At 55.9% G+C, this 20,584-nt stretch overlaps 4 protein-coding genes across 4 annotated transcripts in view; 1 reads left to right on the top strand and 3 right to left on the bottom strand.

The window, feature by feature from the left end:
* Positions 1-131: 131 nt before the first annotated feature.
* PTSG_05254 (uncharacterized protein) lies at positions 132-2,622 on the bottom strand. The gene is made up of 6 exons (XM_004993772.1): positions 2,134-2,622; positions 1,804-1,864; positions 1,572-1,643; positions 1,054-1,223; positions 670-730; positions 132-469 (listed from the first exon to the last, which is right to left on the bottom strand). Exons 1-6 carry the CDS (start codon positions 2,493-2,495, stop codon positions 296-298), a joined length of 900 nt encoding a protein of 299 aa, XP_004993829.1. The 5' UTR covers positions 2,496-2,622; the 3' UTR covers positions 132-295.
* On the top strand, positions 2,580-5,961 carry PTSG_05253 (uncharacterized protein). The gene is made up of 5 exons (XM_004993771.1): positions 2,580-2,936; positions 3,053-4,248; positions 4,420-4,538; positions 4,693-4,848; positions 4,962-5,961. The coding sequence occupies exons 1-5, from the start codon at positions 2,692-2,694 to the stop codon at positions 5,724-5,726; spliced, it is 2,481 nt and encodes an 826-aa protein (XP_004993828.1). The 5' UTR covers positions 2,580-2,691; the 3' UTR covers positions 5,727-5,961.
* PTSG_12283 (uncharacterized protein) lies at positions 5,870-17,111 on the bottom strand. The gene is made up of 18 exons (XM_004993770.1): positions 16,593-17,111; positions 16,193-16,312; positions 15,946-15,980; positions 15,562-15,727; positions 15,343-15,374; positions 15,123-15,174; positions 14,879-14,944; positions 14,574-14,699; positions 14,323-14,442; positions 14,085-14,176; positions 13,711-13,836; positions 13,002-13,374; positions 12,692-12,772; positions 11,879-12,465; positions 9,823-11,616; positions 8,387-9,598; positions 6,610-8,155; positions 5,870-6,379 (listed from the first exon to the last, which is right to left on the bottom strand). Exons 1-18 carry the CDS (start codon positions 16,804-16,806, stop codon positions 6,141-6,143), a joined length of 6,981 nt encoding a protein of 2,326 aa, XP_004993827.1. The 5' UTR covers positions 16,807-17,111; the 3' UTR covers positions 5,870-6,140.
* Positions 17,112-17,815: 704 nt separating this feature from the next.
* PTSG_05250 (uncharacterized protein) overlaps positions 17,816-20,584 on the bottom strand; it is a gene marked incomplete at its 3' end in the record, with an annotated part of 4,805 nt that continues 2,036 nt past the window's right edge. The window contains exons 2-9 of the mRNA XM_004993769.1: positions 20,214-20,306; positions 19,874-19,972; positions 19,471-19,575; positions 19,056-19,107; positions 18,705-18,787; positions 18,383-18,527; positions 18,108-18,166; positions 17,816-17,887 (exon numbers count right to left, since the gene is read on the bottom strand). Coding sequence (XP_004993826.1) covers positions 17,816-17,887; positions 18,108-18,166; positions 18,383-18,527; positions 18,705-18,787; positions 19,056-19,107; positions 19,471-19,575; positions 19,874-19,972; positions 20,214-20,306 — 708 coding nt within the window. The remainder of the gene's footprint in view (positions 17,888-18,107; positions 18,167-18,382; positions 18,528-18,704; positions 18,788-19,055; positions 19,108-19,470; positions 19,576-19,873; positions 19,973-20,213; positions 20,307-20,584) is intronic.

Raw genomic sequence — 20,584 nt, 5'->3', positions numbered from 1 at the left:
GTACATGCGCGTGTCTTGAAGTGGAAGTGTGTGTGTGTGTGTGTGTGTGTGTAATCTCCCACTTTGTTGTTTCAGCCAATTGTCGCGCCATCTGATCTTGCTCAGCGACTACTCGACCAATTACAGCTAAACGCGTGATTTAATGTTCATTCACACACACACACAAACCTGAAACCAACTGCATGATACAACACACTCTTCACGCACATACGTGACATACATGTACACACGTAAACTGCACACACGGGCAAACAGCGTGTAGACACACACACACACACACACAACCGATTGGTGGTTAGGAGAGGTCAAGGGCTTCAACGGTGTATGTGCGGGTGACATATGCGACGGGCTGAGCGTGTGCTGTAGACTTGGCGGCAGCAGTGGACGCTCGTGCATTGCGGCGGCCTTTGGTGCGCTGCAGTCGCTGCTCCCGCTTCAGGTGGTACATCATGCCGTCAAGTTGCTGCAGCTGTAGTGTAGCATCCGAGCACACGTGCAGTGGTGACAGACACAGCAAGTGTGAGACAACACAGGCACATGTTAACGCATGCATGTGTGCATGTGTGTGTGTGAACGTGTGTGTGTGTACGTGTGTGTACATGTGTACGTGTGTGTGCATGTGTGTACAACGGTTTGCGGGTGTGCACATCTGCGATGCATGCAATGTACCTGTGTGCACAGCGCTTCATAGCGGTGAACGAGATCAGCAAGTTTCCTCAGCAGGGGAACGCTGTGTGAACGATGATGCCCAAAGTGGCGCAACAAAGATTGGTGTGAGATGATCGGAAAAGGGTTCAACCAAGACACACTCTTCAGTCGTACTCTTTTTCCTGTGGAAGGCTTTTGAAAGCTATACCACACACGCACGCACACACACGCACGCACGCACACACTCACACACACACACACGCACAGCCACACACACACTAACACACACACACACACAGACACGCACGCACGCACGCACGCACAGACACGCACACACACGCACACACACGCACGCACAGACACACACACACACACACACACACACAGATACACAGACACACCAACCAGGTTGTGTCAGTGAGGAGGCCGGCAAGGTGCGCATCGACGAGTGTGTTGACAAACGTGAGCGCATATGCAAGCGACGGCGGCGTCCTGCTCTGTGCAAGGGCAGACAATTCCTGCGGGCTGGCGTCGAACAACAGCTCAAGCGCAGCCGTGCTCTCCTGCAGCACAGTCTGCTCAACCCCAACACGATGGAACAGGGTCGCACCAAACAACGCGTGTAGGGAATACGCGCGTCAGTTGGAAACCAGATGCAAGTGCACAATATGCTTCATCGGCGCAGTGGTCCACCGACCTGACGACGTCACAAGCCAAAACAAGCACATACCACCGCAATCAAGCCACGAGATACACACACACACACACACACACACACACACACACACACACACACACACACACACAGAGCACACAACACAGCACACACACACACAGTACACACACAGTACACACAGAGCACAGAGCACACAACACACACAGAGCGAGCACACCACGCGCACGCAACCAGTACACATGCGCACCACGGCTGAGGTGAACGGCATCTTGCGAAGGGATTTCAGGAGCGAGGATTCGTGATGTGGCCGTGCAAACGCCTGAGCCAGAAGTCCAGCCCCAGTGCAGCAAAACGAGCAATGACACCATGTGCAATGCTGCTGGTAAGTTGCTGTGTATTCACAGTTGAGGATGTATCACGTCAAAGCATGTTACCTCCTCCGTTTCACAAAGAAAAAACAGATGCCCATTCACCATTACCTGCAGGAGAGCGATCTGAAGCTGCTCTGAGTTCTCAGCATCCGCATGCTCCTGCAATCGGCTACAAGCAAGACCGTGCATTTGCATTCCCCGGTGGATGAGTCACGCAGCTCACCCATCGTCGAGACGGCACGCGTTCATGTACAAACCCCCAGCAATGCACAGGTGACTCTCGCTCGGCTCAATAACCACACGCACACACATACATACACACATACACACACACATACATACACACACACAAGCACACATACACACATACACACATACACACACACAAGCACACATCACACATACACACATACACACACACAAGCACCATCAACTCACGCAATGAAGGTTTCTTCACCGAGGGCAACCGGCTGTGCTGTGAGAGGCGCGGGTAGGGCCTTGGCCTTGTGTTTTCTGTTTGATCTGCTTGCGCTGCCTGTTGTTGTGGGCTGTTGTTTGCCTTTCTGCTTCTGCTTCTGTTGCTTCTGTTGTTGCTTCTTGGTCTTCTTCGCCTTTTCCTGTGTCTCCTTCTGCTTTTGCTGCTGTGATTTGTCCTGTGTTGCGGCCTGCTTGCGACCAGGCTTGGCTTTGTTGCTCTTCTTCCCTTGGCTCTGCTTCTTCTCTTCCTGCACCTTCACCGCACCCTTCTTCTCCACATCCGCACCGTTGGTGGTGGGGGTCGCTTTCTTCCTCGCTGGCATCGTGCTGCTGCTGGCCGTTCGTCTCGCTTGCCCCACAAAACCACGTGTTCTTCCTTCTCTGCTGCTGCTTCGCTGCTGCTGATGCGCCTTGTGCCCTTATTTCCTGCTTGACCTGCTTTGTCTTGTGAATACGAAAATTCACAATAATTACCGTTGTTTTTCTGCAAAACCTACCTTCTGTGATCGCTCATTGAGAATGTCCTCAGTGGACAGATCGCGCAGGATGATGGATGGTGTGTGGGATTGGGATGGTGATGGTGTGGAAGAGGAGGACGTGTTTGATGATGGTGCTGCTCGCGAGCAGGCTGCGGCAGCGCTGCTGATGCTTCTGCAGAATGACGCCGCCGAGCGCACAGTGTCGCCCCTTGAAACTGCGAGCGCGGAGTGCAACGAAGCTTTGCGGACTGGAAGCGATTTCATCAACAAGGAATACTTTGGCGGGTGCGTCTGTCTGTGTGAATGACCATCATGTGCATGCGACCCCCCTTGAATGCCAATGGATGGATGCCTGGATGCTCATTCTTGTCACCGTGTCCTGACACCAACACTCTTCGCAGGCCTCTTCGCGTGACCTCTCTCCTTGAAGACGGCGGCGGCAACGACGACAACGACGACGACGACGACGACGACGACGATGATGATGATGATGATGATGATGATGGTGGTAGTGATGGTGGTAGTGATGGTGGTGGTGGTGGCGAGGGGGACGACTGGACTCAGAACACACCGCTCTCCCCAGCATTGTCACGGCTGTGCGAGGAAGAGGTGCCACCAACACCAGTTAATGTCTCATCGCCGAGTCATCCACCATCTTTGCCGGCCGCATCGCATACACCACACGCGGTGTCTACGGAGCCTCCTGCCTCCGGGGCTTCACAATCACAACCACCAGCTCAGCCTCTGCCTGCGAGCCTGCTGCACCGGCGCGCTCCGGTGACAGTTGCTGATGCTCCAGCCCTCCCAATCCCTCTTCAATTCCAGCCGCATCTGGCACGACTGCTGAGCAGCCCACCAGCAAAGCGCCCTCGACAATCACCCCAACAGCAACCGCAGCAACAGACCAGTGCAGCCCTGATTGACGTTGCTGCCGACAAGCAACATGATTTCTCGACCGCTCTTCTGCCGCAAGTGGCTGAGGCCGTCGCAGCCCTGATCCCCCAGCCACCAGCGACCGCTATGAAGTCGCGGTCGAGGCCTTGTCCAATGCGGGAGTGCAAGTGCGCTGCTGGCCGAGCCGGCAAGTGCTGGAAGTCGTTTGGCGCTGGCACGCTCGAGAGCCTCCGGTCCCAAGTGTTCCAGCTTGGTCAACACGAACGCCGCCGAATGGTGCAGGCCATCATCGCCACGGGCCTCAAGGTGCCGCCGTGGCAAGTTGGCAATGGGCGGGATGATGCCACTTGCGAGGACGGGTGGCAAGAGCACGTGCCTGATCGCAGCCGGCTCACCATCGACTATCGCGTTCTCGGGGTGCCGCTGTGCAAGGACGGCTTTCGGAATGTGCTTGGGATTGGGGGGCGCGTCATCAAGGAGGCGACATGTGACGTTAAGGAGGGTGTCATGGTGCCACGGCCATCGCTTCACGGGAAGCATCTCAGAGGCGCTGGTGTTTTCACCGCCCAACGCGTTGTTAGTTTCATCAAGTGGGTGGCCGCAATACATGGGCTGCCCAATCCCGCGGGGCGCGGCGCCCAAGTGCTGCTGCCGATCTCAATGTCCAGGGCAAAGCTACACAAGCGCTATCAGACTGCCACTGGTACGCATTTGGGCGGTGGTGGTGGTGCTGGTTGGTGTGTGTGTGTGTGTCTGTCTGTCTGTCTGTCTGTCTGTCTGTCTGTCTGTCTGTCTGTCTGTCTGTCTGTCTGTCTGTCTGTCTGTCTGTGTGCATGCTGGCCCTCACACAGCTGTGTGGTCATGGCGATAACAGGTGATGCGACGTCGCTGGCCACGTTCAAGCGCGTGTGGGCGAAACACCTCAAGCACATCGGACACGCCAAGACCCGCACAGATGTGTGTGACACGTGCTCGAAGCTTAAGAGCGGCGAGGTACAGCGCTGCGTGCGGGTGCCTGTTGAATGTGTGTGTGTGTGTGTGTGTGTGTGTGTGTGTGTGTGTGTGTGTGTGTGTGTGTGTGTGTGTGTGTGTGTGTGTGTGTCTGGTTTAGCACTCACGCGAGCATCGCTTCTGCATTATTGAACAGATGTGGGAGTATCTGATTCACCACCTGAAGCTGGCCAAGGCTGAGCGCCAGTTTATGAACGACTGGATTGAGTTTGGTGGCAAGGCAGGGCACCACGTCATCAGCTTCGGCATGGCAGGCACTACTCGCCTCCCGCACATCCTCGATCCGACAAAGGTTGGCTGATGTGGCGTGTGCAAGGAGTGTCGAGAACAGGTGTGGGCATGTGGAGCCAGCTTTGGTCTCTGCCTCTCGTCTCACTTCCCGCTGCTTGTTGTTGTCGATATCAGGCGTTGTACAATGAAAGCGGCCTGAAAGTGGAGGCGTTCGGTGTGGCGGACTTGGCGCGACGCACACAGATGAATTATGTGTGGCACGAACAAGACTCGCCGAAAGTCCGCGGCGCCAACTTCATCGCATCGCTCGTTTACCACCGCCTAGCATCAATTGGCAGGCGTGACTTCCTCTACGCCGTGGCCGACAACTGTGGCGCCCAAAACAAGAATTGGACATTCTTGTTCTTCTTCGCCGCCTATGCACACGTGTTCAAGTGCTCCGTGTATTACCACTTTCTGCTTCAAGGCCACACGGCGGGCCTGCACGACGCCTTCTTCGGCCTGATCAAGCGAAAGCTCAAGACGGAAGATGTCTTCACGCCCACACAGTTTATGGACATCATTAAGCGCTCATCTACAGCCAACAGCGTGACCAACGCGGGCTCCGTCCCTATCCGCAACCACACCGCCCGCCTCGGGCTTCTGTTTCGCCAGCAGCAGCAGCTCAAGCCAACCAAGTACAAACATTTCTTCTTTGACAAGGACAGGCTGGGCGTTGTTCGGTACCGCGCGTCGCCGTCCGACGACTGGTCGGAGGTGAACATGCTTCGACCAGGTGTTGGGCCGCAGCAGTTCCAGGCTGGCATTTTCACTGAGGCTGAGCTCGTTCCCACCATCACTCTCTCTGCCAAGCGCCACGAGCAGCTGCAACACATTAGAGACAACTTCTTTCATGGCGTGGAGCATCTCAAGGACGACTACTACCGGCAGAACCCCTGATTGTGTGCGGCTCTGAGGCCTGCTGGTCTGTGTGTGTGTTGTGTTGAAAGTCGGGTGTGCTCAGCAAAAAAGTCACCAATCATGTCACACACAGCTAGCTGCCTTCCATCCACGCTGCTTTCCCACCATCACACACTTTCTCCCTGGCTTGCACAGCATATATTCTTCTTGGTCAATGGTAATGTGTAATAGACTTTGATGCATCGATGCAATCGTCACAACAGACAAGCTGAACTGGCGTTAACTGGCTTGAACAACACGCACACACACACACATACTCGCTCACACACACACACACACACTCTCTCTCTCACACACTCACTCACACACACACACACACACACACACACACACACACACTCACACACGCACCCAAGGCAAAGCCGCCACCCTTCCCCACTTCTCTCAAACAGCTCAGACGGCATTTTCTGGTTCAGCCGTGAACGGCTTCACTTTGGCCGACATGCTGCGGCTCCAGGGCTTAAACCACTTGGTTGACTGCTCGCTCTGCGAATCACCCGTGGCTTTCTTCTCGCCACTTGCATCAGCATCATCGTGCTCAGCGCCCTTGTTCTTTCCAGCGCACCCGTACATGCGGGCAAACACCGCAATCACAATCAGCAACTGGGCAATGTTCAGCGCCAAGGATGCATCTGCGATTGAAAACGTGCACAAAGCAAGATTGTGAGGTGAGCACATTTGGGTGTGGGTGGGGAGCAGGGCGAAGAGGGAGACATCACAAAGATCAAAGCCGGCAAACACCAAGGCGGCACGCATGCATCACGCCCCATGCGTACACACGCACACACACGCACATGTACACGCACGCATGCACCACGAAACCACTCCTGCCCTTCTACCCGTCGCAAGCTAGCCCACTCACCAAGCTTGATGCCTGCCCAGGAATCCGAAGATGAGGTGGAGGTGCCGGAAGAGAGGGATGTCGATGCAGAGGCACCGCCCGTGTTGCTGCTCGATGTCTGCTGCTGTGCCGTGTCAGTCGCAGATGGCTCCACATCAACTATCGCTGCCTCGTCCAGCGAGGCAGAGTTGAGGACAGAGAGCGATTCCGTGTACGTGGCGTTCTGCAGCCGGCTCTGCAGCAGGCTGGCGAGATCCGTGGCAGTCGAAGTGGTAGCACGACGGCGACGGCCAGTAGCTGCTGTGTCTGTTCCTTCAGGCGTAAAACGGAGCGAGACGGTGATGCCAGAGTTGTAGTTGGTCGCGTCGACGGGAGAGATGCCCGTGATGGTCACACGTGACGGGTCCGTGTCCACAACAGTGGCCAGCTCCGTCTGCAGCACGCCAGCAAAGTCTGCATACTCCTGCGACGTCGTGTCGGCATACACGTCCTGATATGGGACGTTGACGACGAGGCCGCTCAGCGTGACGCTGGCATCCGCAAGGTTCAGCTCTGCAAAGGTGAACGTGTGCTCGGGTGGGAACTCCATTTGGTTGCCGTTGAGGTCCTTGACGTTCTCGATGACGACTGTGGCGGTGAGGCCGTTGACCTCGTCGTAGCGGAATCCGCGGCGAAGGGACATGGAGATCTTGCGGCCCTCGCACACAATCACCATGTTGTTGTTGTTGAAGTCGCGGTCGTAGTCCTCCACCGTCAGCGACACTTGGAAGATGAACGGCTGCCGGCACTCCACGTCCTCGTTGAACTGGAACGAGATCTCGTCGCCAGGGAAGAACTCGCCATCCGCGGGCTCAGGGAATCCAAAAACGACCGGCGGGTCGCGATCAACGACACCAGCTGCCACCAACGACAGCTTTTCGTCAATGCCATCGGGCACCTCGTTGATGGACGCCTGGCACTGCGCGCGGATGCGGAGGTGGTAGTCGCCCTCAAGCAGCGTGGACGCGTCCCACCACGACGTTATGTAGCCATACTCGTTCTCACGCTCGCGAATGTCCAGTGCATCCCCGTTCTCGTCGCGGGCCAGCAGCCAGACGTACGAGTTGACGGGCTTGAACTCGATGACGACCTTCTCCAGGCGATCGTCCTCCAGCCACGTGCGCTCGGCATGGTCCGGGTTGAAGGCAACGACGCGGATCTGGCCGGGCTTGTAGTCCTGCTCCATCGTCTCCTGGTTGAGGGTGAACGCGCCAGACTCGCCAATCTCGCCAACAAGCTTCACGGGGCTGCACGGCTGCAGGAACTCGGCCTCCAAGTACACGTACTCCACGCTCGTCACCTCGTCCGTGATGTAGCCGTTGTCAGGGTGCCTGTCGGCCTCGCACAGCGACCGCCAGCCAATGGCAACAGGGTCGTACTTGAACTTGCTTGGGCCCTGGTTCACGGTGATGGTGATGTACCTTGCCGAGTTGGCGGGGAAACCCTCAAAGATGAGTGCCGTCTCCAGCGCCTGTCCGTTGGCCACAACTTCAAGGCCGTCTTGGTTCAGCCACGACAGATAAAACAGCTGCGCATGTTGTGGGATGGGACGGGGACCGGAGTTCGGAGGAGTGGAGGAGGGGAGATGAGATGATTGTGAGAACAAAGTGTAAATATGTGGGAACGTGCAGGACACGTGTCTGCTCAACTGTTGCTGACCATACCAGGACAAGGAATGCCGCCACAATGCAAGCATGCAATGCAAGTCCAAACACATCAACACAATCGCAAACGCAACCACCGCAACCACGACACTCACGTTAAAGTCAGATGTGACTGGACCATCGTTCTTGAGCAGGAGCTCGAACACGGCGGGTTCACCGGGCAGCACGGGCGCCTCTGGCCGCTTCAGAACACTCACACTCGGCTTCTCCAGCTGCACGGTGTTGGGCTCGTGTGGGCACGACGATTGACCTGAGAAGGTGGCGAAGACAAATGTGCCGTAGTCGGGGTGCAGGAAGACGCCGACGTCAAAGACGTCAAATGGGTCCGGGTCACCGAGCGTCACGGAAAGGGTGCCCTCTGTCGAAACACCAGCCTCATACTCGTCAGCAACCGTGCCTTCGTAGTTGTACCCCGTGGACAGCTCAAAGCTCATTCCCACACCGAACACCTTGAACCCAAATTCAACATCAATGCCAGCAGACACCTCGTGCGTTCGCGAACTGCCGCCAATCACGCTGTCGCCGCGTGACAGGTCGTACTCAAACGTGTACGTGGACCCGCCGCCAGAGAACTTGATTGTGTCGATGTTGCGCAGGTCTTGCTTGTCCTGGTCTGATGCGGCAAGGCCGTCCAAGTCCTTTGCATTGTCGATGTCGTCGTGTGGGGCGAGCGAAATGCCCTTCTTCGCCTTGTCGGCAATGCGATCCACGTCAAAGCCGTTACACACCTTGGTCCGTGACAATTCGCCTTCAATCTTGGCTGCCTTCTTCGGGTCCTTGTTGGGCGCAATGCTCGGCAAGCAGTCAAACTCGGCGTTACCCTTTGCCCACATGTTCTGCACGGGCTCCAGCAGCCCGTCGGCCGCCTTCTGCCGCACCTCCTTGTTGCGGTCCAGGTTGCTCTCCCACGCCTTGATCGCGCGCTTCAGCTCAGCAATCTTTTCCGCCCTATCCTCCTCCGTGTCGTCGTCGTCATCGCCTGGCGGCTGTTCGGCGAGAGCGAGCAGCTTGCGAAGGTCTGGGAGCTCCTTGTTCTCAATCTCAAACGCAGACACCCAGCTCAGCACCTCTCTGTTTTCCTGGCCCTCGAGGCTCCACTTGACCTTGGTCTCCTTGGCCGCCTGGCACTGCTCCACGTCAAACGACACCTCCTCCGTCTCCAGCCACACCACGTTGAGGGCGGGCACGAGGAACATGTCGGACTTCTCACCAGCCGTCATCACGTCATCGGACGTCGTCAGCTCAATTCCAAACGACCACACGCGCTCAGAGTTGTAGTTGTCGTCGGGATCCATGCTGCCAAAAGTCTGGTGGAGTAATGAAGAGACAAGCAGGGGCAGCAAAGTAGGAGTGTGAGAGCGTTTGTGAGCAGGTGAGGTCAAGAAGAGCGTGAAAGGCAAGGTCACGGCACGCTTCAACAAAGCTGCGCGCACAAAGTTTGCACAAACGCAAGTGTACACACACAATCACGCAAACAATGCGATACACACACGCAAACAATGCCGCACACACACAACACACAATCGCTTACATGAGTTTGGTCAACGCTGATCTTGAATGGGGTGGATTCCGTGTCCGCCACCTTGGTGCACACGGCAGCACCGAGACCGGTGCATTGCTGCACGCCCGTCTCCACCTTGACGGGAGCAAGCCCCGTGGTGAAGTAGAACCCATGATACTCCTCGTGCGTGTGGCTCTTCATAAAGTAGTTGCTGTACGCCTTGGAGTACGTGACGGTGGACAGGCCACCGGGCGGATCCTGCACCACTGCAAGCGGCTGATAGCGCGGGAAGGGCACGCTAAAGTACTTGGAGATGACCTTGTCGCCAATCACCACCACCTTCTCGTACACGGTGACGGGGTCCTGTGGGAGGTTGTGCATGGTGACGCGGAAGAGCTTGGAGTACGGGTTCTCTGGGTTGACGGCCTGTGGGTTGGTCTCTGGCTCGCCCGTCATGATGTTCAGCTCAATGCGCGTGTTCGAGTACACTGTCTCGCCATCCTGCAGCTCCTCGTCCATCTTCACGTCCATGAGGCACGTGTCGTAGCATTGCTTGAGCTTGTTCAGCTGCTTGTTGGTGAGGGAGGTGGTGGCGTTCAGCACGTCCACGATGGCTGGCGACTCGCCCAACTGGTTCTCAACCTCAATCTGGCCCGGCACCGCATCGCACGTGCCCACGCCTTCGCCGTAGTCCTCAATGACCTTCACAGTCACCTTCAGCTCCTGGTTCTGCCTCACAACGTGCAAGGGGCGATCGCCCTCTGTGCTGTTGCAGTTGTGCTTCTCCTCCTTGTCAAACGACACGCTCAGCTGCGGTGGTGGGCGGTACTCGAATCGCACCGTCTTCTTGTCCTCGTCGTCCTCCTGCGGGTTGCGCAGGTCCAAGTACAGCGACCGCGAGTTGCCCAGCTTGGCCGAGAAGTAGCGCGTAATCTCGCCGCGCACCTCGTAGTTGCGCGTTATCTCCTTGAAGCGCACCGTGATGATCTGCGCTGGCAGCGTCCACTTGGACAGCCGGTCAGAAATGGTGTGTGTCCTCACCCACGTTGGGCACGCGTCATACCGAAACTCCATCACCGCGTCGCCGAGGTTGAGGTTGCACAGCCCACCAGCAATGTCGACTGTCGCCCTGTCAGACGTCGTGTCCTTGAAGTTGATGTTCTCCCAGAACTTGCCGTCCGTCACATCATAGTAAAGTGTGCGCACCAGCGTGTTGGTGGCGTCGACACGTTGCAGGATGCCCGAAGGGGCGTTGGCTGCATCTCTCTTGTACGGTGCGCGCTCAAACGTGTGGGACGAGTTGGCAAAGGTGAGGCCGACGGTGACAGATGTGCCGAGGACAGCGCGCACGAGGTAGCGGCCCTTGGAATCCGTCAGGTCGCAGTTGACAAGGGTGTTGGCCTGGTTGCGGTCGTACAGGCAAACCTCGACGTCCTTGAGCGGGCAGCCGTCAGGAAGACCCTCGTGCTCCGTGCCCCCAATGGAGACGATACCACTGAACGGGAGGGAGGTCGAATCACGAACGTTGACTGTGTGGTCAAAGCGAAGGTGTTCCATGATGAGCGTGGTCTCTGTGCATGCAATGCCACCGCAGGTGAAGGTGTGCTTGATGTTGCCCGTGGTCTTGGAGAAGCGGAGCGTCATGCGGTGGCGGCTGCCAACCAGCTTGTCCGAGAGGATGTGGATGGAGAACTTTCCGTCCTCGTTGGTGATGCGACGCCCACGCACCAGTCCGCCAATTTCAAACTCAACCTCAACGCCTTCCACGGGGAGGTGGATTTCCTTGGAGTCGATGGCAATCTGGCCCTCAAGTTGGCTCTCCCACTGCACCAGGTGATAACAGGATGGATGGATGTGATGGGGCGTGGACAAGAGAACGCGAGACACGCGTGAAGGTGAATGGGTGTGTTGCATCAGGACAGACAAGCGCAACCATGCACCCAGTCAAAGGCAGATAAAGTTGCACAAGTGCACGTGTCGGGCCGTTTACATAACCGCACGCGCACACAAGTACACATACTTCCACACAACAAACCCACAACACGCACACGCACACGCACACGCACACGCACGGACGCACACTCACCATGATTGTGAAGTTAGAGCAAGTGGGCTCTGAGGAGTAGCCCTGAAGGTCGTACCACTCGGGCTTGTTTGCCTCGATGCAGTACTCCTGCGTGGTGCCGGGCTCAGGACCAGGGATGCGGCGAGAGAATGTCGGGTCAATGTCGGGGTGCACAGATTGGGCGAGCGGAGTCTCTGTCTCGACAGCGTCGACAACGACGGCGCACACGCCAGCAGCCACCATGGTCATATCACACGAGCCGTGTGCCGAGCACGCTTCCTCGCAGTCGTCCTGCGTGCCGTCGAAGATGTACGACCCGTCGACGCCGGTGCCGGTGACAGTCACGCGTTCAAAGGAGACGGCCTTCTTCTCGCCTGCACGCAGCGTCGCGTTTTGGATCACGCGCAGCTGGTGGCACATGAGCGTGTCGTCGCCTTTGGTCTGCACAGCAAAAGCGATGCACCAGTCTGAACGAATGTCGCACAGGTCCTTGCACTCCGACACCGACGCGACGGGTGAGGAAGTGCCGGGATAGTAGCGGTTCTCATCATCAGGCACACCCTGCGGCGCAGCCGTCGTGGTCGTGCTCGTCGACGAGAAGTGCGTTTCTTCATCGTGTGAGTGTGTGAGTGTGAGTGTGAGTGTGAGTGTGACATGAGTGTGAGTATGTGTAAGTGTGAGTGTGAGTGTGAGTGTGTGAGCGGGTGAGTGAAGTACAACCACTTGAATTGAACACGAGCAGTGGCGGAATTGGACATCACAAGAAGATCACGCCTGCGCCTGCCAGCCCACAGCACCGATTCCCACAGCTGCCACACGTCTCGTCGAACTTACTCTGGCGCTGCAGTTCGTGCGGGTACATGAAGCGCGTGTCGCCCGTGTCCACGGCCAGGAAATGGCGCAGGTAAAAGTCGCCTACGCGGTGTGTGTGTGTGTGTGTGTGTGTTGTGTGTGTGTGTGTGTGTGTGTGTGTGTGTGTGTGTGTGTGTGTGTGTTGTGTATGTGTGTGTGTGTGTGTTGGTATGATGAGCATGAGCACTGACGATGGGAAGCGAAGGATGCATACGACAACTTGACGAATGCAGGAGTGACCCATGTCAACGTAACATCACATTATGCATTTGCTACGTGCATCGCAACACACCTTCTGGCAGCAAGTAGTTGAGGGCCTCGTCCACTTCAGCGTAGTCGCCAGCCGACTGGATGGTGAGGTCGTCGTAGACGGTGTTTGGCTCCTGGATGGCGCCGCATGCCAGCTGCTCCGTGACGGGGAACCGCGACGTCAGGCCAACGCCGTTGCGCGTGAAGGAGAAGGCAGACTCGCACTGGCTCTGGTCCGCCCAGCGGAAGAGCACGTGTCCTTTGAACTGCCTAATCTGGAAGTCGGTGGGCGCACCAGTTGGATCAGCTGGAATGCAGCCGCAGATGGTCTGGGGATCGTTGCCTTCGGGTGTCAGGGCAAGCTGTAAAAAGTACGGAATCTCTTCATCATTGTTGCCAACAGGTGTCAGGGTCACCTGTTGGTTTGTTTGGTGAAGCAAACAGGTGACATCGTGTGTGTGTGTGTGTGTGTGTGTGTGTGTGTGTGTGTGTGTGTGTGTGTGTGTGTGTGTGTTATGTGAGTGTGAGAGAGGGAGAGAGAGAGAGTGTGTGTGTGTGTGTGTGTGTGTGTTATGTGAGTGAGAGTGAGAGAGGGGGGAGGAAGGGAGGGAGAATGAAGGGTGATGGTAGCAGGTTTTGAGAGCGCAGTACAGGTGAACGCGCGCATGTACACACACGCATACACGCACACGCCCATGAACACATACACGCACACACGCACACACGTACACACACATACAATACAAACTCACCCTGAAGCGGGTACCAGCCTCCAGGTTGATGACACGGTGGCTAGTGAACGGCTTGCGGATCGTCTTTGGGAATCCGGGGATGTCCTCTTTGGCCGCCAGATCATACGACCAGCGTGCAACGGACACCTATTAAGCCACGTATTGCGAGGGGGTGTGTGTGTGCGTGTGTGCGTGTGTGTTGTGTTGTGTGTGTGTGTGTGTGTGTGTGTGTGTGTGTGTGTGTGTGTGTGTGTGTGTGTGTGTGCGAATGCGTGTGTGTTTATGTGAGGAACCGCATGGAAACAGGAGAACGGCGACCACCCCCATAACTTGCTTCGACTCAACCCAAGTGATCAAGCAACCACGCATTTGCCACCCTCATGCCACCAACTTACCCTGTACTTGGGGAAGGTGTTGCCCCACTCGCCGTCGATGTTGATGGTCATCTCAGTGAGGCCGAGATCAAGCGTGATGGTCGGAACCTCAACTGCCGTTCAGCAGTTGATGAGGAAGGGAGGGGGAGAGACGGCAATTTGTCAAGTACCGCGGTAATTCTTTCTCAATCAGGCAAGGTAAGCCCTCCAACAGTATGTACCAACAAATGATTGCACACAGGCGCTGTATTCAACGTACCAAAGCAGCTGCTCTCCTGCTGCTCTCCAAACTCGCACACGCAGTAGTACGATCCCTCCGTGTTGACACACACGGAGCCTGGATAGCAGTCCTCCTCGCCAGTCAGGCACTCGTCAATGTCTGCATGCGTGCACGAGATGTGGTAATGGCAGGTCATTGATGGTGAGTTTACGCGATAGGGATGTGCAGGTAGCGTTGTAGTGCTCAGGTATGTGTGTGTGTGTGTGTGCATGACATGATGGTGTTCGCACCTATGCACTCCTTGGCGGTGTTGGTCCAGCCAACGTCGCTGCCAATCCAATCACACTTGCGCATCGTTGATCCAAATACTGTCATTTCGTAGCCCGCGTTGCACTCCTTGTACTTGCATTCATCACCTGGACACATGAGCGGATGGTGTGTGCACGGGGGGCGTGTCAGTGTGTTGATTTGATGACGTGCTTGTGTTAAGTTGCACACGACGTCCACCTCCTCAACCACAAGCAATTGAGTGACAGGAAGTTGGTGCGACGGCAGACTAGTAGCATCCAGTGCAGTGTATGGTGTTCTGTCTTACCGAAGTTGCCAGAGCAGCTTCCCTCTGTGACGCCATTTGCAAGCGACAACGGGCTGCAGGATTGCACTGTTGGGGGCGGGGCAAGTGTGTTCATGTGCGCGTGCGTATGAGTAGATGTTGGTGATAAACGCAGACAATGTGACGCGTGGGTGTGTACTGTAATAAGATCATAAGCACCGCCACCTACACACTCTCTCACACACGCACAGGCAATCGCCATCTCATCAAGGTTGACTGGACTCACAGTCGCACGCGCGGCCGTTCAGCCTGTATCCGTTGTTGCGGTCACAGTTGATCTGTGGTAAATGCAAATCGTGGGTGTCAGCTCTTGTTCTCGTGGCACGTGACGGAGAGATACGATCAAGCGCGAGAAACACATTTTTCAATGCGAATCATTCGATGTCAGATTGAATTTGGACGCACAAGACACCACACAGCCATGCACGCTGTGAGCCTGTTCTTACCCGGCACGTTCGGAAACTCCACACGCGGTCCTCTGTGAGCGAAGTGCGGATGGGGAAATGTGGTGTGAATGTCAGAGAGAGAGAGAGAGAGAGGAAGAGGTCGGGTGTGCTTGTGCGTGTTGGCGAGACAAAAGCCACAGTACTACAGTACAGCCGGCTGATTCCCTTCATGTCACACAACACGGAGAGCAAATGATAACCAAGGCTACGATTACTCACCGTCATGATTGCTGTGTGTGGAGGAGACACCCGTGATGACTGTGCTTGCTGGGGAGTTGTAATCAAGCGGGTTGTCGTATGTGTTCTCCTGCGGTCCAAAGTTGCAGTTCGACAGCGAGCCGCCGCCAATGCTGGAGCACCGAACCTTCCACCGACGATCCTCGTCCTGTATGTGTATGAGTGGGAGAGAGTAAGAGTGTGCGTGTGTGTGAGTGTGTGCGTGTGTGTGAGCGTGTGTGTGAGCGTGTGCGTGTGTGTGTGTGTGTGAGTGAGAGATTGGCAGGGTGGGAGAGGGAATGAAACCGCGTGTGTTGATGGCAGAACAGAACAGCAAGCGAACAAAGCAACAAAGGAGTAAGCAAATACAAGATGCCAGGCGCTTACGTTGTTGCTGTGGTAGCTTGCAAGCCCGCTCACATCTGAGCAAGCGTGGGGACGTGGAAGTAGTGAGTTGTGAGAAGCGGTGTCACGAAAACCAGCAATAGTAGCAAAGGTGTGCCCTCGTCGAGTAGTGGGTAACACATGCCCGCGAACACAAAGTAGCACACAAGCAAAGCACAAACTCGCTCAGCACCCGTTCTGGAAAGATGGTTGTCTTTGGGGCGTCTCATCTTGTTGTTGTAGGGCTTACATTTGTTGGAAGGGCAGCTGTAGCTGAGGGCATGGTCAAAGTTGTTGAGATATCCAGTCCAAGAGTCTGATGAACTCCACGCACCAACCGAGGTGCAACCCAGCGACCACACGCGATCCTCTGCGCTCGAGCAAGGAATGAAGACGGGGGAAAGCAAACAATGTCGTCGGCGTGTGAGGAAGTGGCGACGAAGCAGACACAATCAACAAACAAACACACAAACAATCAAACAAACAAACAAACGCGCAAGGTGCAAGCTGGTACACGCACACACACACATACACACAAACGCGCAAGGTGCAAGCTGGTACACATACACACGCACATACACGCACAAACACGCACATAGGCATGCTCCTTGTCGCCACTCTCCCCCTCACTTCACCAAAATTCAACTCACCGTCGTTGTTGGAGTGCCAGGACGAGACGGACACGAGACCTTGGCCGGAAGGGCAGGAATAGCTCAGCGGATCATCATAGTTGTTCAAGGCCGCCTGTGCCCCTGGTGTCAAAGCCACCAGAAGAGCTGCCGTGGAGAAGAGGAAGCCGAGAGTCGGGGAAGTGCGGCGGAAGCGGTTGAGACCGCCTCTCATCGCCGGACCAGAAGCACGCATGCCTGATTCGATGTGATGTGATGTGCCTTGTCCTGACTGGTTGCAGTCAGACTTGGTTCCCGCTGGTGCAGTGAACGTCGTGCTTGTAGTAGTCCCTGTCTTTTGCTTCTTGCTCCTGGTTGTATTGGGAGAGGGTGGTGGTGCCTGTGGCGTGACGCAAAAGATGGGTGGGTATACGTCGAGCTGTAAGCGCCTACTTGCACAAGGACGCCAGCTGCTTGTCTCGGTTTGGAGTGTCGATGGAAATGGGGGAAATGAAGGTTGGTTGGTTGGTTGTGAAGCAACCGATATCCCCTGCCTGGAAGCTGCTTCTTCTTGTTCCTGTTCGTTGTGCGCTGCGTGCGCTGAGGCGATTGGCACAAAAGCCAAGTGCATTCACAGAAGGGAACCTCGCTGTGTGCTCGCGCCTGACCGCGTTGTCACAATGTGTTTTGGGCATGGGTTGTGTCCATTACTCACAACCAACCACACAGCATGCAGTCATGTCAGGCAGTGGTTGGTTGGTTGGCTTTGTCAGTCAGTGACAGCAAGGGTCCGTCAGGCTTCGAGCGCTCGAAATCGCTGGCATGGGCTGGCCGGGTCTCTTTGCAGCGCGTGGTCCTCTTCCTCCTCCATGTCTGCCCTTGGGTGTTCTCGTGTGGTTGGGTGTGGGTGTGTATGGTTGGGTGGAAGTTTTCATCATTCGTCAGGTCGGTTGTGTGCGTTTGGGTGTTGCGATGTGTTGTCCGGGCACGCAACAAATTCATCCGTTTTTGAAATTTGAGGCCAAATTTTGGGATCTGATGACGTTGGCTGGTGAAGTGCAGATGGTTGTTGTTTTGAGTTGAGCGGGCTGGTGTGTTTGTGTTGGGCGTGTGCACTGCAACACGCAGTGCAGCGACGTCAACGGAAGTCGTGTTTCACATCATTTCCCATAAAAACACTCGACCCAAACTCGCACCTGACACACGCGCAAACAGTCACATCACATGTCACACCACACTGTTGTCGTTGTTATTGTGTATGTACATTACTCGGACAAAGGAAACACGGCTGCCATGTGCGCATCCATAAACGCAACCAACGACGCAATGCATGAGACCTGCAGTCGAGGGCACAAGAGAAGAAGAGCAAGCGGCGGGCGTGTGTGCATGTGTGTGTGTGTGTTGACGTGAGGCGTTGCAGAAACAGTCGCTCGGGTTGGCACAGACATATCCCCCGCCCAACCCATCAACACCATCACCACACACAACCACCCGGCAGTCCTCTCTCCTCTTCCTCCCCTCTCTTTCACCCACACACACAGCGCACGCTTGGCATACCTCTGGCTGTACGGCGTGCATGGTGGAGCTGCTGGTGTAAATAATCTCAGGCATGGTCACTGTGGCACGGGTTGGAATTGTGTGGAGTTGGGGGGGGGGGGGATGAGGGCGTGAGTCCCAACGCAGAAACACACATATTCACAGCATGACATCGCAGAGCATAGGCTGGTTGTGGCACGCGCATGCAAAAGGAGACGTGCATGCAAAGGAGATGGATGTGCAACTGCCTCTCTAACTAGACGAAGCAAAGAGAGGCATGCACCGCATCAACGGACCAAGGAGACGAAGGAGGTGGACACCACCGTAGACGTCGCACACGTCGAGGTCTGGGTTGCTCGCGTTGGCATGTGCCAGCTCCTCGAACTGCTCCTCCTCCTGCTGATACAGGAGACGCGTTGGCAGCAGCATGCGGAACAGAACCTGCAGCGCAGCCATGCTCGCCTCACTCTCCCTGCACACGTACGTGTGTGTGTGTGTGTGTGTGTGTGTGTGTGTGTGTGTGTGTGTGTGTGTGTGTGTGTGTGTGTGTGTGTGTGTGTGTGTGTGTGTGTGTGTGTGTGTGTGTGTGTGTGTGTGTGTGTGTGTGTGTGTGCCTACCGCGCCGTCGACGGAGTAGACGAGAGGCCGGTTCGGAAGATCGTCTGTCGACACCGACGACAGCTCCTCAAGCCCGCCGCCATCTTTCAAAGGGGTTTGGTGTTGTTGTTATTGTTGATGATGGTTGGGGATGGTAGTTGGTGGTGGTAGTAGCGGTAGTTGGCAGTTGATGGTGCATGGCAGTGGTGGTGGTTCGCGATGATGAGCGGTTGATGGCGGCTGACGGTGGAGACGGTGGCGGTGCGGAAAGTGCACGAGGGTGGCAGCAGATTGAGACAGAATTTTGCACATATGTACAAAGCAGATGGAATGGACGACAGGTGCCGGGAATGCCCGCTGCAAATGTTTCACCTTGAGAGACGGCGACAACATCGGCGGTCGTGGCCACAGTCGACGGTGACAGCTGCATGCATCAACAGGTGTGTGTGTGTGTGTGTGTGTGTGTGTGTGTGTGTGTGTGTGTGTGGTGATGTTGGGAGATGGTGAACAGGCAGTGGCTCACGCACACGCAGAGAGAGAGAGGGACAGACAGACAGACAGACAGAGCAGGGAGGGAGAGTGACAGAGTGACAGAAGGAGGGAGACAGAAGGAGAGACGGAGAGATACACAGCACACACACACACACATAACACACACACACACACACACACATAACACACACACACACACACAGATACACACGCAATGAACACAATCATGTACACACGAAATGCACAACTGATCACCACAGCTTCACAGTACAACACACCACCCTAACACACAGACCAGTCGAATGCAGTCCTCGGACACAACATGTTCGTCGCCTGTCTTGACGTGCTTGACGGTGTAGCTGGCACTGCCCGTTTCCTCATCGTCGTCGATCCGCACAATCTGCAAAACACGCATGGTTGTTGCACAGGAACACGAGGCAGCAGAGGGAGGGAGGGAGGGGGTGTTTGTTGCACGCACACACATACACACACAAGAGAGAGGGGGGAGTGGGAGGTGGCGTGCCATTTGAAAATGACAGGAGCGCGTGTGTGGCACAGGTGGATGGCGATAAAAAGACTGCGAGGACCACACTCACGACACGCATCACCATCGTCACCGCCACCATCAACACCGCCACCACCACCACCACCACCACCACCACCACCAGCAGCAGCAGCAGCAGCAGCAGCAGCAGCACCTGCGCGTGTGTCCACGTGTCGTTGAGGAGGGCGGCGACGTGTTGGTTGAGGAAAAAATGGCTGCTGCTCCGGCCCTCGCTGCTGTCCGGGATTGTTCGCTGCACACACATGCACACATATGCACACATACACACACACACACGCACGTGTGAATGGCACAGCAGAGAACATGCACGCGCGGCGCATGTGTCAGGTGACAAGACACACATGAACAAGAGAGAGGTGATCACATGTAACACAGAGGCACACATGTGCGTGTACACACACACACACACAATCACATACAATCACACACACACAGTTGTACACACACACACACACATACACACACACACACACCTTGTACTTGCGGGCGAGCATGCGAGGGGTGACGCCGCGTGGGTCCTTGGCCTCCACGTCCGCCCCGTGGTGCACCAGCGCATCAATCACATTCTGGTACCCGCGCGACATCGCATAGTGCAGCGCTGTGTGTGTGTGTGCGTGTGTGTGTGTGTGTGTGTGTGTGTGTGTGTGTGTGTGTGTGTGTGTGTGTGTGTGTGTGTGTGTGTGTGTGTGTGTGTTTGTGTGTGTGTGTGTGTGTGCCTATAGTGCGACAAGACTGCCACAGTCGAAGCCAAAAACTAACTGACACAACATACCTGTTTTTCTGCGACTGCCATCTTGTGCAAGTGGACATCACGAACCGCGTCGAGCAGAACCCCCAACACGAC

The sequence above is a fragment of the Salpingoeca rosetta genome (assembly GCF_000188695.1).
Source record: "Salpingoeca rosetta unplaced genomic scaffold supercont1.12, whole genome shotgun sequence".
Classification (NCBI taxonomy): Eukaryota; class Choanoflagellata; order Craspedida; family Salpingoecidae; genus Salpingoeca; species Salpingoeca rosetta.
Note: the sequence above shows the minus strand (reverse complement) of the source record. Positions and strands in the feature narration are given on the sequence as shown.

What these genes read in the sequence shown, in the direction of transcription:
- PTSG_05254 (XM_004993772.1), bottom strand. Translation starts at nt 2,495, where the DNA reads ATGCCAGCGAGGAAGAAAGCGACCCCCACCACCAACGGTGCGGATGTG. An exon ending in TTCAGATCGCTCTCCTGCAG is followed by an intron (nt 1,644 to 1,803) that starts GTAATGGTGAAT and finishes CTTCTGGCTCAG; the next exon opens with GCGTTTGCACGGCCACATCA. An exon ending in ATGAAGCGCTGTGCACACAG is followed by an intron (nt 470 to 669) that starts GTACATTGCATG and finishes GCTACACTACAG; the next exon opens with CTGCAGCAACTTGACGGCAT.
- PTSG_05253 (XM_004993771.1), top strand. Translation starts at nt 2,692, where the DNA reads ATGTCCTCAGTGGACAGATCGCGCAGGATGATGGATGGTGTGTGGGAT. An exon ending in GCGCTATCAGACTGCCACTG is followed by an intron (nt 4,249 to 4,419) that starts GTACGCATTTGG and finishes TGGCGATAACAG; the next exon opens with GTGATGCGACGTCGCTGGCC. An exon ending in ACATCCTCGATCCGACAAAG is followed by an intron (nt 4,849 to 4,961) that starts GTTGGCTGATGT and finishes TGTCGATATCAG; the next exon opens with GCGTTGTACAATGAAAGCGG.
- PTSG_12283 (XM_004993770.1), bottom strand. Translation starts at nt 16,806, where the DNA reads ATGCGTGCTTCTGGTCCGGCGATGAGAGGCGGTCTCAACCGCTTCCGC. An exon ending in GAACGGCCGCGCGTGCGACT is followed by an intron (nt 14,945 to 15,122) that starts GTGAGTCCAGTC and finishes CGCCCCCAACAG; the next exon opens with TGCAATCCTGCAGCCCGTTG. An exon ending in TCAGCGTTGACCAAACTCAT is followed by an intron (nt 9,599 to 9,822) that starts GTAAGCGATTGT and finishes TTACTCCACCAG; the next exon opens with ACTTTTGGCAGCATGGATCC.